The 16,718-nt window shown below is 42.5% G+C and overlaps 1 protein-coding gene across 11 annotated transcripts in view; it reads right to left on the reverse strand.

The window, feature by feature from the left end:
* Window positions 1-3,378: 3,378 nt before the first annotated feature.
* NKTR (natural killer cell triggering receptor) overlaps window positions 3,379-16,718 on the reverse strand; it is a 38,460-nt gene continuing 25,120 nt past the window's right edge. For 9 of the 11 annotated variants that reach the window (XM_039571176.1, XM_039571167.1, XM_039571151.1 and 6 more), the window contains 7 exons: window positions 16,169-16,256; window positions 13,341-13,486; window positions 9,443-12,379; window positions 8,688-8,783; window positions 8,500-8,559; window positions 7,508-7,606; window positions 3,379-5,799 (listed from right to left, as the gene is read on the reverse strand). In XM_039571176.1, coding sequence (XP_039427110.1) covers window positions 5,721-5,799; window positions 7,508-7,606; window positions 8,500-8,559; window positions 8,688-8,783; window positions 9,443-12,379; window positions 13,341-13,486; window positions 16,169-16,256 — 3,505 coding nt within the window. In that variant the 3' untranslated portion in view covers window positions 3,379-5,720. The remainder of the gene's footprint in view (window positions 5,800-7,507; window positions 7,607-8,499; window positions 8,560-8,687; window positions 8,784-9,442; window positions 12,380-13,340; window positions 13,487-16,168; window positions 16,257-16,718) is intronic. The other 2 variants (XM_039571161.1, XM_039571156.1) reach the window with 1 other exon arrangement.

Raw genomic sequence — 16,718 nt, forward strand, 5'->3', positions numbered from 1 at the left:
TACGCAGACTGTTTTGAAAAAATAAATAGTTCTTTATGCCAAACTTGCATCGCTCTCGATGGAATGGGTTCATTCTTTCTCAAACATCCTGCTTCTGCAGGCCCATGAAGCTCTGCTGATTGATTCATCTCACATTGCCAAGAGCCAGCATGGAACTGCAGCAATCCCTGCTCTCCCCCCTTCACGAGGACCTTCCCAACCCTCCTCATGCTTTTTCATTTGCCAGAATTCATTGGGGTAAAGTTATGTGGATGCTGTCTGAGTGGGTGGCCAAGGCACCAAGGAGAGGGGAAGGATCTTCCTCATCCTCCCTCACAGGGTGCACCATGAGCCGGAAGAAACAGAAACCCCAAGAGGGAGGGCAGCCCCTTCCTGTCTAAGTGAAGGAATTAATTAAGGAGTTTTGCAGCCTGAGGCCAGGACTGGGACATAATGGTAGGGTGGGAGCTACAAGTGTTCACAAGCTGTGTTGAGCTCAGAACTCTCTGTGTCAGAATCCCAGAATCCTTAAGGTTGGAAAAGAGCTCAGAGATCGAGTCCAACCATTACCCCAACACTGCCGTGTTCACCACAAACCCCGTCCCCAGGTGCCACATCCACACAGCTTTTGAGCACTTCCAGGATTGGTGATTCCAGCTCTTCCCTGGGCAGCCTGTTCCAATGCCTGAAAACTCTTTCCATGAAGAAATTTTCCCTAATATCCAATCTACACCTCCCCTGGCCCAGCCTGAGGCCGTTCCCTCTCCTCCTGTCCCTGTTCCCTGGGAGCAGAGCCCGACCCCCCCGGCTGCCCCCTCCTGTCAGGGACTTGTGCAGAGCCACAAGGTCCCCCCGGAGCCTCCTTTGCTCCAGCCTGAGCCCCTTTCCCAGCTCCCTCAGCCGCTCCTGGGGCTCCAGCCCCTTCCCAGCTCCGTTCCCTTCTCTGGACACGCTCCAGCCCCTCAATGTTTCATGTCTTGAGGGGCCCAACATTGCATACAAAATTCCAGGTGCAAAGTCAGACCATCCCTGGGATAAGGACATCACTTTCCTTGAGCTGTACTCCATTCTTCCAAGGACAGACACACAGCATAAACATCAATTAATCCCAAATTAATGCCAATCCCTTCTTCATGCATCCACCATGCACAAATTTATTACCTTCATTAAAAAACCTCCCCAAAGCTGCCACAGCTCCGCTGATTTCACACACGCAACCCCATCTGCTTCCCAGGGGTTACATGGATATGATGAAATTCAGGCCTGGGTCCCTTTAATTGTTCAGATGATTCGTAAGCACTTTTAATGTACCAGGTGGAAAATCATTCCTGTTTCACCACCACCTAAAAAAGAATTATTTACATGGATGTGAAGCAGGGGTGGGGCATGCAGACCTTGATCTCCTCCTGATTTAAATCCCAGGCAGCGTTCCATTTGGGAATGACACCAGATGGGATTCCAGGGTGCAGCTCAAGGTCATCCAAACACCATGCTCTGCTTTGAACTGTGAGTGGGATCATCAGGAATCACACAAAGCCAGAACAGAAATTTAATCCACTGCCACAGACCCAGGGATCCTTGGGAAGAGCACTGGGAATGCTCCTTCCCCTTGAGTTCAAGGACACAAGCAACCCTTGTTTGGAAGTGACAGAGAGGGAAGGAAATCTCTTGGCACAGAGATAGTGTAGAGAAAGTGTGTTTATGCTGTAGCTTTGTAAAGCCGTGCTTTGTAAGCAGCTGTTGGAAAAGAAGATGGTTCATTTAATATTGTCTTATTTTAGACAAGGCACTCACCTGCAACTGGAGACAGAGCCACTCCACTACATCCTGGGGATAACCTATTCCCAAAACAACCCCAGACCTGCACACCAAACCTCCCTTAGAACCTTTTTTTTTGATGAAATCACTCCTAATTGAACACTAATTTCACTTCATTGCAGGATTTCAGATCTGTTTTAATCACAAGCAGTCCATGCCTGGGTGTCACCACTCTATTTTTACCAGGCACTGCTCCAGCCCTGCTGTCGGCGCTGGCTCAAGGTGACAGCGTGACCTCCATGGCAGCAGCACCTGAGAGCAGCCCTGGGATCCCCAGGATTGACTCCTGCAGGGAATAGGCTCTGGAAGCATTAAAAACATTGTGTTCTTAAAAGAAAGGTTGGTGACTACCCTTAACATCCTGTTAGGGACGGGATCCTGCCCCTTGACCCCACCCTGCAGTGCTGTGTCCAGCTCTGGGGTCATCAGCACAGGAGCGACCTGGAGCTGCTGGAGATGGTCCAGAGGCGGCCACGGGATTGTTCCAAGGGCTGGAGCCCCTCTGCTCTGGAGCCAGGCTGGAAGAACTGGGAATGGTCACCTGGAGAAGGGAAGGCTCAGGGAGAGCTCAGAGCTCCTTGCAGGGCCTAAAGGGGTTCCAGGAGAGCTGGAGAAGGACTTTGGACAAGGGATGGAGGGACAGGACACAGGGAATGGCTTCCCACTGAAAGAGGAAGGGGTCAGATGAGACATTGGGAAGAAATTCCTAATTTTCTCTGCACTGGCACAAGACTCCCAGAAAAGCTGTGGCTGCCCCATCCCTGGAAGTGTCCAAGACCAGGTTGGACAGGGCTTGGAGCAGCCTGGGCTAGTGGAAGGTGTTCGTGCCCATGGCAGGGCGTGGCACTGGATGGGCTTTAAGGTCCCTTTTAAGGTCTCTTCCAACCAAGCCATTCCATGATAAGCAGCTGGTTTGTGCTGCCCTGGGACACAGGAGCTTGTCCAACACTTCACTCTTCTATCTGATCTCTGTGGTGGTGCCATTCCCCCTCCAAGGTCAGGAAGTGTCAGGTTATCCAGACCACACCGAAGACAAGGAACCACCTTCCCTCATCCTTTTCACCTCAGACCAAAGCAGTTCATCTTTCCCTCACAGCAAAGCCAGTAATTCCACTGAAATCCAGCTTCTGTGGAACAGAAGGTCTGAAAGACTAATGGATCAGTCTGCAAGCCACTACATCTGCTGCCATGGACTAATACCACATTTCCAATATGCTAAGGAAGTGATGCGGGAATGTGTATTTGGGAAAGAAGGTTTAGCAGAGTCGATAAGCTCAGCCCATTCCCAGATTTCCGTGGAGATCTGTTAAGTGTTTCTCTTCACCAAGGAGAGGAACCTTTTATAGATCTCGAGGAAACAAGCGAGACCTCAAATCACTTGGAAATTTCAAAATATTTGTTCCTCCAATGACTGTTATGTAAACCCAGAGTCTTGCTGAGGAATCATTCCCCTATGTAGGTCAGGAAAAGGAAAAGCAACTTTGTGTCTGAGTCTTGCAAGGGACAAACGTGGATACTGAAAGTGTATTTTTAATGTTCCTGCCTGTTTCCTTCAAGCAGCACCACAGATTTTTCCAGATGTAGAGCAAACAGCATTTGCAGATATGTACAAAAGTTTATTTTACAAACAGCAACTACTTTGGAATAACAAAATTGCAAAAACATAGAGCAGCGTTAGAAAACCAGCTCAGGGGGACATTTTCTATCTGAAGCACAATTTAACAGAATTCACTAAGTAAAAATACCCCCAACCCTTCCCTCAACCCCTTCCCAACCATTCTCTACATGATGGAATTTCTTTATAAACCTTTGACTAAAGATATGAAAGACTTTAGTGACAGTGCAGTAATTTTTGATAACTACAGTTAATTATTTGACCATCTTTCTATTACCTTTTCCTGGCCTTAAAGAGTCAAACCACATCTGAAACCACAATAAAAATCTGATTCTGGAGCAATATTTTCACTAATAGGTATAGAATATAATGGCTATAATTGTAGATTTTGTTACACCATGAACTCTCTAGTTCTATTTTCTTAGTAAGGGAAAAACAAGTTACAACTGTACTGAAAATGATGAAACTACAACAAGTACCACTGAAATATTTGTTCAGGACTCTGAGATGGCTGCTGCTGTTAGAAATATGTCTGTAAGTGTCTCCTGACTTGGGTATTAAATGTATTTAATGCTAAAAAGCATAAGAAGTTTACAAAAGGGCGGGAAGGTTGCGTGCACACACTTTGTCACTAAACTCTAAGTGTAGGAAAGGGGTAAGAGGAGAGTTTTGGGTACTGCTAGAAAAGTGGAAAAACTCCACGGCCAATTCACTTTCAGGAACGTGCTGTGGGTGGACAGAAATGGAGGAATCATCACCATCTCCCTTTGAACTTGCTTTCCATGTTTCACAAGTGTACCAAAAAATCATCTAACTTGGGAGAGCTTAATTCAATCAAAGAGAGAACGAATTGATGCCTAAGCAAGAAATTACCACTTTTAATTTTCAAAGCTACTGGATCCTGATGAGATTAAGAAAAATAATTTCCAACATTTGAAAATGAGAAAATGAAAGCATCTCCAGATATTACAGAAAATCAGTAATGGAAACTGTTATGGTACAACAGTGCTCGTTAGCTCTAATCAAACCTCATTTGTTTTGTCTCTACAGACCCCAAGTTTCAGGTTATATTATGCCATTAAAAATTCTGGTCCTCAGTACCCAACTTTCTAAACCCCCCCAAAAAAACTTTACAAATTATTTTAAATCAACTCAATCAGAATATCGCAAGAATTACTCAATGGTCTTCAGCTTGAATCTATTTATTTTTTTGCAAACCATTTACCTGTAACATAAGAGTCGTTTCTGGTATTAAACTTTACTTGGAAAGTATTGTCCATGCTTTTCAGGAGGCATCCCAGTATTTCTGTAGTCCTACTTTAACAAGATATAGTTCAGTATCTGCAGTATCAGTATCTGGTATTCCCTATGGTGAGTGGGATACAGCTACAGACGTTTTATAAAGGAACCTTTCTGGCTGGTTTTCTCAAAAACTTACCATCATGTCAGCTTTTAAAGAGTGCTTTGGATAAACTCATGACACACGCATGGTTTACAACGTTCCAAATGTGCTGGAGGATGCCAAGCACTGAAATAGGAACTGAAATCAAAGTCAGGAAGTGTTCAGAAACACTTCTTTAGTCTCTGAAGGACATTGCTGTTTACCACAAAATTCATCTTTTAAACATAAAAAGTTTAGACAAGTTGGATATTCAGCTCCAAACTCATTCATCACACTTTTGCTCACTGCTTGTCAGTTTGACAATTCCCACTGTGCATCATCCATCTCACCTTTTCCAGCAGAATTCCGGAACATCACAGTTCAGGAGGGATTAAGACAGAGTGGCAGGCTTTGTTTTCCTCGCCTATATCCTGTATAGAATGCAATAATCAACAATCAAGACAGCATGGAAACAGCTTCCAGCAGTAAAAAAGCATTTTCATCAACTAGAAATGGCAGCCTTTATAAGAAATTGACTTCACAGTTTAATAGTTGCTAACATATCTTTTCTAAGGTGTTTATAAACAGACTTGAAGACAGTCCTGACTGCTGCACCCAAAAAGTGGTGCCAGCAATTCACCTAAGTGTTATTCATGGCTTGGAAAAGCTGATTCAAGGAAATCCAACTGGGTTTTTTTTATTATTATTCTGTAAAAGTTGCATTTGTCATAAAAAAAATAAAAAATAATATCAGCTGTTGAGCTCAGTCCTTCTCTCTGTAGGCAAGAGAGTTGAGTTCACTGTTAAACGGGAAAGTTTCAGCGAAATCAGCAAACAACCTTCACTTGTGACACTGTCAGAACAGTTTTTTTGAATATAACACTGAAAAAATTCTGGAATACAGTTTCCATCCTCAAAGGAACATTCTCAGCTGTATCTGCTGCTCTCACTGGGGCTCCTGTTGTTGGAGTAGCTGCGATCGCTGTCGCTGTCGGAGCCGTAGGACCTGCAGGATAAAAAAAGATTTAAATGCCTCAAAGATGCAGTTTGAGCCTCAAACTTAAAAATTGCACCACGTAAAAAAATTGGCAAGACAGATACAGATAAGAAAACATACGGGGTGATATTTCTTATAACTAATGTAGTTATTAAAGGATACTCAAAATTGAAATAACCATTAACTTCACATGACGAAAACTGCGTAACTCAACCCGAACTGTTGGTAACTTCTTGCTTTCTCTGCTACAGCTAAAAACCATCCAAAATTAATGTTTTTATAAATGCTAACTGAGCTGACTGAGAAGTGTATTCTAACAAGTGTAATTTTATACTGCAAGCATTTCTCAACTAAGATAATTTCACAAATCCTCGAGCTATGTATTTTATTTTCTTGTTTGAAGGACCGTCTTAAAAATTAGGCCCCATAACCACAACAGAGGTGTGTTTGTGTGTCTGCAGTGTGGAAATTGTATTTAAAATGTTTTGGCTCCTCCAGATGAATTCCAAGCTCAGCACCTGGCCAAATGTCAACACAGAGCCCAGATGGTTTCAGACAAGCCACAGGACACGTTCAAATTACACAGAATAAGCTTTGAGAGATTTTCCAGCCTCCCGCCTGTAAGGGAAGCTTTGTAAGTGAAAGGTGAGCATTTCCTAATCCCACGCTGTTTCTCTGAAGCTTCCCAACATAATAAAGCAATGGTTTTTTGAGTTTATTTCCACATTCTTCATTAATTTCATTAATTTTCCCTCGAACACAAGATGAAAGCTGTTTTGTGCAATTGGGTGAGAGTGAAGTCCATTAAGAGTTGGTATAAAGCTGTGAAAAAATTCTTATGAGGAGAGGATGAAAATGTACAGTAGTTTTAGAGAACTGTGTGATTTATGACTAATAGGGGGCATATTAAAAGGTATAAAACAAATCATCAGTGATATTAAATGTATCTCCAACTCTCCATATCTCTGATCTCTGTGACATGTGCTCACTTACACTTATATAAATCCCCTGGACTGAGGAGAATAAAATTTATTCTGAACTCAACAGATTTGCAGGTAAAAATATTCATTCAAAATACATTCTAGGAAGTTAAAAATGAAATCTGGATTGCAGCAAAACTTTTAATTTCCCTTCCAGATTGTTTTAAATCCACTTCTGCAGCGTAACCAAAAAGAATTTACCAGCCAGTGGAATTCCCTGCATACCAGGCAGCTTTTAATCCGTAACAGAGCACTTGATTTAAATCTTAAGAGCTATGTGGGTTTTATGAAACACTTGATATTATTAAAAAACCCCAAATCATAGGTTGGCAAAGACCTTTGAGATCACCAAGTCCAATGGTTAATGCAGCCCCACTGTCCTCACTATTAAACCATGTCCTCAATGCCATTTCCACAAGTTTTTAACACTTCAATGGATGGGGACTTCACCATTTCCCTGGGAAAATGTGCTAATTTTGAATGCATGCATACAATGAACTGGAAATCAACCTTTCCTTATCCTGGTTGCTTCCCCATCCTCATATTTAGAATGTCAGAACTTCCAACTTCCTCGCTCACACACACGCTCCGATTTTAATTAGAATTTGGTTTAAATTTTTACTTTTGCCACGTGTAGTTCTTATTCTTATGGGGAAAAACCAGCGCACTGGCCTTGTTAAACATCCTCTGCTCGTGTTCAGCAAACCCTTTGTGCACCAAAGCGGGGTCAGACGCACCTGGATCTCCGGTCGTAACTCCGAGATCTCCGGTAGCTGTCGCTCCTCTTGCTCCTGCTCCGACTCCTGCTGTAGTAACTGTCATAGCTGTAGGACCTGCTTTAAAGGGGGGGAAAAAGTAATTGTGAATTCAGAGTTTCTGGTCTCAAATGCTATTTTAAATGCTGGTTTAAAGGATATTTATAGAAGAGAGATGAGGGGCTGTACAGAAATTACTCTCAAGGATGTGGCGAACACTTTATAAAGGTTTCAACACAACAACCACCTTCAAAATAACAGTAAAAATCTCAAATTTTACTAAAGACAAAGAAAGACATACTAAGCATCTATAAAGTTTTGTGCTTTTTCTCTTTTTCGCAGATGCAGTAAAATTCTTGTTTGCTGCTACTTCTGAAAACAAGCAAAGCAATTCCATTTATAACTCAATTTTATTTAAAGAAACACGAGCAAATGTGCTCACTACTACTTACAGCATTACCTGTAACTGTAATGCCAGGATGGTTTGGTTATTTTCAGCTTTTCAAAGTGTCTTGTGTTGATTTTTGCTTTGATTCAAGTTGCCATCAGGATATTAATATAATAATAATTATATTATAATCATGATATTATAATAACAGATCTCTGGAAGTGCCCAAGGCAAGGCTGGACAGGGCTTGGAGCAACCTGGTCTAGGGAAAGGTGTCCCTGCCCATGGCAGGCGGTTGGAACTGGATCATCTTTAAGGTCCTTTCTAACCCAAACCATTCTGGGATTCTGTGAGATAAAAGTAATCCTAAAAAGTATTTTTATAAATAAATATGTATTTATATATGCATTTATATGATAGCATATGCAATAAAATATGTAGTCTGCACGACATATAACAGCATCATATGCAATAATTCTGTATTAAACTCTATTTTAAAGAGAGATAAACAGAAGTACACTAATACTAAGATGATTTGATGGGTAGCACATTTCTTGCAGAGGTTGTATAAAAGGACAATCCATACCTGGATCGACTGTGGTGACCATAGGAACTGCTCCTGGATCGACTCCTGCTATAGCTCCGACTGACAGAAACAAAAGCACAGAGGGGTTTTTAGTCAACAAAAGCCAAAAGTGCTAAAGAGAGCAGGGGGAGAGGGGGAGCAAGAGGAGGAGAACACGTTTGGCACCATCTGCAGCTGGATGAGCTCACCTACGACTCTTGTAACTGTGGTAGGAACTACTCCGGCTTCTGGAGCGATCTCTGCTGTACCAGCCCCGGCTTCGGCTCCTGGAGTAGCTCCTGGATCTGCAACCAAGGAACACCAAGAGAGAACATAACTGAGGAGAAGAACAGCAGAAAATGAGAACCAAAAGAAGCTATGGATCTTTAGCTTTCTAGCTAAATATTTATTCCATACTTGCTAAATGATAGAGCCACTAAGTTGATCCAAGGGCTGGAGCCCCTCTGGCTCTGGAGCCAGGCTGGGAGAGCTGAGGGTGTCCAGCCAGGAGACATCAGAGCCCCTTCCAGGGCCTGAAGGGGCTCCAGGAAAGCTGGAGAGGGACTTGGGACAAGGGCATGGAGTGACAGGTCAAAGAGGAATACCTTCACACTGACACAGATTGAGATGAGATATTGGGAAGAAATTCTCCCCTGTGAGGGTGGGGAGGCCCTGGCACAGATTCCCAGAAAAGCTGTGGCTGCCCCTGGATCCCTGGGAGTGCCCAGGTTGGACAGGGCTTGGAGGATAGTGGGAGGTGTCCCTGCCCATGGCAGGGGTTGGAACGGGATGATCTTTAAGGCCCCTTCCAACCCAAACTGCTCTGTGGCTCTAGGACACAGGACTGTTCAAAACAAAAAACACAGCCTTAAAGAGAAAAACATTCCTTGAAATATGAGAACTTTCATGTTCTGGAAACTTTCACATTTCAGGACTGGCTGTGGGAGCAGCACAAACTTCTCACCTATATGAATATGTAGAACTTCGGGATCGACTTCTTGAGTGACTGTAGGATATGGACCTTGTTCTGTGTCTGGATTTAGACTCAGATTTACTTCGTGACCTGCTGAGACTCCTGGAAGCGCTGTTGTCATCTCTGCTTGGAGATTCCTCCTCACTGGAACTTTCCTGGTTCCTTGGCCGCCGATTTAGCCGGGCTGTTTTCCTCACTTCATCAAAAAGGGACCCAGGCCTTACTTTATTCTTTGCTTTTATTTCAATTCTTAAACCTGCTGGTTTAGGCTCTGGTGCTGATGCTACACTTTTAATCTCTGTGGTCATACTAATTGTTGCTGGTTGTAAGTTACCAACACCTTGCAAAGGCTTCCATTTATTGTCTATCATATTGCTTTGTGTATTTTCAGTAATTTCACTTTTTAAACTACAGTCTTTAGCACCAGACACAGGGACAGAGTTATCTTCTTGCCTTCCCGTTTCTTTTTCTTCTTTAATATTAATAAAGTCTCTAATGTTGTTTCCCAGTTTGACAGGATCTTTCTCAGGGGTCTCAACCTGTAACTCCTTTTTTATACCAGCACTTAAAGGTTTAGCAGTGAGAATGACAGGAGACAAAACATCCACATCCACCTTCCCTGGCGAGTTACGATCCGGAGTACAAATCTCCATGTTGTCATCTGTCTGAATAACATCTTCCAGCCCATTCTGATTATTTTCTTCAGCTTGTTTAATCTCACTCTTGCAGGCAGCCACGTTTATTCCTGAGTTTAAAATACCAGCTGAAGTGCTCGTTTCAATGGGCTCTTTATTAAGGTTGCTGCGATCTGGCGAGGCCCCACACATGGTGTTTTTATCTAAAAGGTTTTCATTCACACATGACTTTTCACCATTTCCCATTTTATCTGCGACTATTTCATCCTTTTCATAAACTTGTTTTTTATCCTTTATGTCCCTGCTAAGCTGCTTTTCTTTTTTATCATCCTTGGTAACCGGCTTTTCACTTATCTCATCGTCCTCTTCTTCCCCGAACTCAAGCGGGGGCTGCCAATGAAACATTTCTTTTCTTTTCTGGACTTTGTGTTTTTTCTCCTTTTTGCCTTTTGATTTTTCTTTGGCTTTTTTGGAATGTGATTTTTTAGGGGTCTTTTTCAAGCCATGTTTGTGTTTTTTTGACTTGCCTCGAGTGTCTGCTGAGCTGGAACAAGAACTCTCGGATTCAGAAGTCGACAACTGTTTGCTTGTCTTCCACGCACAGTCAGAACCCAAAAAGCCCTCTGAGGAATTGGATTGTTTTTTTATCCTTTTGGTAACACTAAGCTCTGTGTCAGATCCTGAGGTGGCCTCTCCTTCTTCTTTACCAGAGGAGGGTCTGGAATCCCCCCTATTATGCCTTGCCTCTCCTCTTTCGGAATTTGACTCTGAGTCCCATTTGCTACCTGAGTAGGATTTGCGTTTTGTTTTTGCACCACCTCTGGGTTGCTCCGAGCATTTCTCCTTGGCTGCTTTCTTTTTAGAGTGATCAGAACCCCGCTCACCCTTGGCTTTCTCCTCCCCTCTCTCAGAACTTAAGCTATTTTTATCTTGTTTCTCAGCATCCCCTTCTAATGGAAAACGGCCTTCTTTTTCTTGGGCCGCTTTGGCTTTGGCAGAGCGTTCGCTGTCGGAGGAGAAGTCTGAGGATGACAAACTGTCACTCTCCTTCAATCCTTGGGAAGACTCGTCGTAGTCCTTTGGATGCTTGTAAGGCAAAGTGCTTTCAGAGCTCGTTTCCTGCCTCAGTTTGAGGCCCCGAGCTTTGGGATCGCTGGCTGTGGATTTCCTTTTGTTCCTATGCCTGTCCTCATCGCTGAGGGAATAGTCGGACGTGGACTCGCTGTACCCTGACCTGTCACTGCGGTATTTACTCGGGGACGGTGACCTGCCAGAAGAAGGAGATTTTGTCCTAGAGCTCGATGGACTTCTAGACCTTGTGTAAGATCTTGAGTATGACCGGCTCCGAGAGGACCTGCTCCTTGACCTCGGCCAGCTCTCCGAGCTCCTGTCACTGCGGCCTTTGGAATAAGCGCTCCGATCGCTCTCAGAGCTCCTCTCCTGCTTGCGATAGGAAGAAGAAGTGTTGGCCTCCTTGACGACCACTAAACTGTAATTAGTTTGGGTGGGAATTAAGTGTGTTGTTTTAGCTTTCATCTCCTGAATTCGCTCGTATGATGGCTTCCAAGGTTTCTGCCCAGGTTTCCACCTCGAAGGTGGGGGACTGTCACTTAAGGGTATCACAGGGAGGTTTTCTGGGACAACTGGTGGCACAATAACTTTGTCACTGGGCAGTATCACTGCTCGGACAGGCTCAGCAGTCTTGGTCAACTTAGTGTCATTTAACCGTGCTGAAACAGTTCGTGGAGAATTGGGAACAGTTTTTTGCTGCCTGGGATTAGAACTTGACTGTGATCTACTTCGAGAACGCAATGATTTAGAGGCTGATCTTGATCTAGAACTTCTTCTGGAGTAAGATCTTGATTTAGATCTTGACCTGGATCTGGACCTGTAGTACGAGCGAGACCCTCTGGTTGATAAAGACGACGAGCTCTGGTCTTCCTTATCAGATTTAGACCAGTCTCTCCTGGATGAACGTCTGGAAGACAATGAGGAAGAACGGGATTTCCTCTCACGATCACAAGATGATTTTGTCCTCCTGTGGAAGGAATGAGAGGATTCTACATCTGAAGAGGCGGACGTTTTCTTTTTCTTCGTTTGCTTGTGCTTTTTGAAATGCTTCTGCTTTTTAGATTTCTTTTTATGCTTCACCTTCTTCTTCTCTTTCCTGTGCTTCTTGTGATGACTGGAGTATCTCACAGTGCTCAGATCAGCATAACCGTTATGTGACCAAGACCTGGATCTCCGGGATGCACTTCTCTCATCCCATCTGCTTGTACAGGGATCACTCAACCTGGAAAACAAACAAATAAACCCCAGACTAAGTGCAAATTCTTTAAAAAACTTCAGATAAATTAAGTCTTTTTAAACTTAACTTTAAATAAGTTTAAATAAACCCTAGCGCACACACACTTTGTACCACCTAATTGTGTTTCGACTGAGTTTTTACACTGAGTTTAAGATACAGAATTACATCACTATCAAGAGCTATGTCTCTCTAAGAAGTAAATGAGACAACACCAGCAAATTTTGCATATTGTAGAACCCATGTACAGAGCTTTAAGTTCTAATTGCCTTAATCTGCAGGACTTTGATCTCTACAACTACAGGATCCTTAAACCGCATTTAAATACAAGTTTTTGAATATATATCGGTATACAAAAGAGAACCAGTGGAAACATTTGCAATTATTCACTGATGGTTAAATTATAGTATTTTTCAGTTTTCCTTTTGAGATTTATCTCTCATAATTTGATAGAAGCTTGTATTTAGTATCAAGACATCAGAAATTTTGGAGAGCTGACTTCCATCCATCACACAGTTTGCAACTGCTGAAGGTACATAAAACTAAAAACAATAAAGGGTTGGTGGATTTGACTGTTTCACTCCAAAGAAACCATGTAATCCACCTTGAGGATAAGGAAATCACTGAATCCTGAAGGTTGGGAAAGGCCTTAAAGATCACCAAGTCCAACCATCGGCACCACCACCTTGTTCAGCACAAAACCACGTCCTCAACTATCACATCCACACGTTTTCTGAACACTTCCAGGGATGATGACTCCACATTTCCCTGGACAGCCTGTTCCAGTGTTTTCTGGGAAAAAAAACTTCCTAATATCCAATTGAAACTTCCCCTGGCACAACTTGAGGCCATTTCCTCTCATCCTGGTACTCTCATTGTGGTACATCTACACAATCAATCAGGGCTTGTCAAAGGCCAGGATATTTCCAACCTGTGCTAAGGCTCTTACTTGTCCCCTTTGCTCCACTTCTCCCCGCTGGGCGCTCGGTACGTGCGCAGTCTCTGCATCTCCTCCTTCCAGTGCGGAGGGGTCTCGCTGCTCTCCTCATCGTCGGACTCGGAGCAGGAGCGGGATCGCGGTGGGGTGTGATAGCGCTGGGACAGCAAACACACACAGCTGCAGGAAGTGTTTTCTTACAGAACTACTGCATCTTTTCATTCTCAGAGCATGCTGCAAAGCCTGAGAGAGGCCAGCAGCTCACCCAGTTTTTCAGAACATGAAAGGAAGAATCAAGGAAGAGGCCATGGATGCTCTTTTGGAATAACACAATTACTGCAGATAACCACCCTTGTTTTCAGCATACTGAAGCACAGATGTTTCACTTTAGTCAGACACTTCATGGTTTATAGGAGTAAAGACAAACCCCATTTCAAAAGTTACTGCTGTTCAAGTCTTCAGAAATGGGAATCCAGATTAAGTCACTTTAAAGCAACTAAAAAAAGAGAAAATCAAACCAAAAAAAAAATCACAAAAAAACCCCCAAACTCTTTCACAAAAGAGCAATGAAGCTTCACATTTTAAAAATTATGCTTAGGCAGAGCATTTAAGCAGGCAACAAGAGCTACTTGTGAAGCAGAGAAAGAAGAACTCTAGTATTGCTAACTCATTACTTTCCATTACCCAGTGGGATACACACTTAGGTAAATTCTGTGAGGAAATCAGATGCTCCTTGACTCAATAAAAGCACATCTGGATTTGACTCAATTATTTTGAGCCACTTAAGAGTAAAAATGAGGGGAAAAAAGTGCTGTCCCCCAGAACAAAATCACAAAGATAAATGTATTGATTTATCCAGGTAATTACAGAAGGCTTTAAGACATACTTCTTATATAAAAAAATAAAATCAAGATAACCTGCCACTCAGAGCCTCCTTATCATCTGAGCTGAAGCAGTGACTACTTAAAAAAAAAGCTTTTACAGGAGAATGGCCTCAAAGACTGCAAGGGTGTCATGGACCTCCCTAATTCTCACATTTTATGCCCTGAAGTCTCGTGGAACCTACAAACAAGTATTTTGAAAAACATCAATGAACCTCACCTGGACAGAAACCGTACTAATAAAGATTACTAGAGATGGCAGAAAAATGTGTTTATCCAACTGCCAGCCCTAAATGACATTTTTTTTTCATTCTTAATTTTGCTCAGAGGGTGCCAAAATGATGAAAAACGAGACAGAAACCCCAACACCTGGAAAAAGCCAATTCCATTCAGCTTTAAGTAATTTTTCCCCAGCTCTTAGTTTACATGAGTATTTCAAAACATTCAGTTTGAAAACCTTCCTTCAGTGGATCCCACAAGTACCCAGGACAAATCCAAGCTGCCAGATGCAAAGGCAGCTGTCCCATTTCATGTCCAGGCTGGTGAATGAGGGTTGGGGCTCAAACACTCCAATACCCTGGTCCACATTACAGCCATCTAAGGTGCTAATTTTGTAGCTTAAATTAATTGTACCATGGGAATCAGTGGAAAAGTACTTCCCAAATCCAGTGGCCATTACATAAGGAAATAATGGTCAGAGGAGTCTCAGTTTAAACCATTCTCATGAAACTTTTAATTAGAATAGATGTAGATATATTCGTATCTGTATATACACTTTTTTTTGAGGACTTCCACTTGCAGAAACATTCTGGCAGCAAACCTAACCTTGGTTTGGCTTATGGTTACCCAAATGCCACCTGCTAAACTGATCCAGGAAAGATTCTTGAAGTGAAGAATATGCTCAGTCATGGTAGGCTACAATTTGCAATACGCCAGAATTAAATATACAAAAAGATTTTCTTACTTTCTCCCCTTTCTACTGACTAAAAACAACAGCACAGCCGTGCAGCATTTTGGGTTCTGGATTGTGGATTATCAGAGAAAAGGAAAACTTTTGAATTTTACATCAGAAAGGGCTCCAGACACTCAGGACACAGCTTGGTGTGTTACAGTCCTGATGCTCAGAGAAAACAGCCAGAAAATCCCAGGAGTGGAGGAGAGTAAAAGCTCTTGTCACTCCCCATTACTTTAGAGATGTAAATCTGACTGAAATGGTTTCCATCTTTAAAAAGAAGTAATTTTATTCTTATATTTGAAGACTTCTCATAGCTGAGATTTAGGCATTTTTTTCCCCTCAAGCAATCTTTAAGTAAAAAGACAGGAACAGGAAGGATGGAAAAAACATGTTATAAAATCAACTACCTGTCAAGATTTCAATGCTTTCTAAACTGGAATCTACAACACGTAAATAAAGTGTCATACAAAGCCTCCAGGGAAATTCGAAGCTCAAAGTCAGGGAAGATACTCTTGATGCCATGAAGATTTTGTACCTTTTCTTTTATACCCCTGTTATACCTTTTTACAGCTTCTGTATTCTTAGTGCTTTTTGCCTGCATTCTTGGCCTTGTTTGTTCAGCTCGGAGACTCAACATTTTAGAGGTTTTGTAGGTAGGGGTCAGTGTGCCCCAGACCCCAAGGTCCTCTCCAGAACACATCCTGTAAACTCAGATAGAACCGTCCAGGGGAAGGTTCCTTGGGGAGGGGGGCTCATTCGAGCCTCTCATTGGGGAATCTTTGATAGATATGTTAATTAGTAACACCTTTTGGGGGTGGGGTGCATTGTGGGGTGCATTTCAGCGCATTCCACCTGGACACAGCGCACCTAAGGATCCTTAAAATAAATACCAAGGTAAAATCCCTTTTTCCCTTCTAACCATGTTTGACCTTTGATTTTAAGACCAGGAAAATGCATCACTCTGGGTGAGAGAAAATAAAGAAATAAATAAAATTGTCACATACTATTGTGCCTCTTCCTTTAATTTTTCGTCCAGATTTAGAGACTGATGGTTTCTGGTCAGTCAGAACTGGCGCAGCATCAAGAAGCTTCCTACATAAATTAATAAAGTATGAACTTACAAGGAACAAAACAATTAACTTGCAATCAGTTTAAGTTAAAAATGAGAAGTATTCGTCATCGTACTCATTCATTTTTAGACAGAATTAAGAATTCAGTGTTTTTTTCAAGAAACAAAGAGAGTTCTGCAACAAAAGGCAAATCAACATGTATTTGTTTTCAACCAAATGTGCAGCCTGATCTCTTGACACAGAAAGAAATGCTAACAATGAACTTGCAAAACACTGTCACAGGAGGTTAACTTGTGTTTGGGGCACAAATCCTGAAGACAGCATGGGCACAGCAGTTCAGGATCTCAGTTCAGGATAGTTCACAGGCTCCAAAGCTTTGCTGCTTTCCTTTCAGCTTACGTAGTATCCTCAAAAGTAGTTACTGATCTTTGGGAACATGAGTCATGTTCCAAGGAAAGACTTACAGGCGACTTTACCATTAAGG

The sequence above is a fragment of the Corvus cornix genome, chromosome 2 (assembly GCF_000738735.6).
Source record: "Corvus cornix cornix isolate S_Up_H32 chromosome 2, ASM73873v5, whole genome shotgun sequence".
NCBI classification, from domain to species: Eukaryota; Metazoa; Chordata; class Aves; order Passeriformes; family Corvidae; genus Corvus; species Corvus cornix.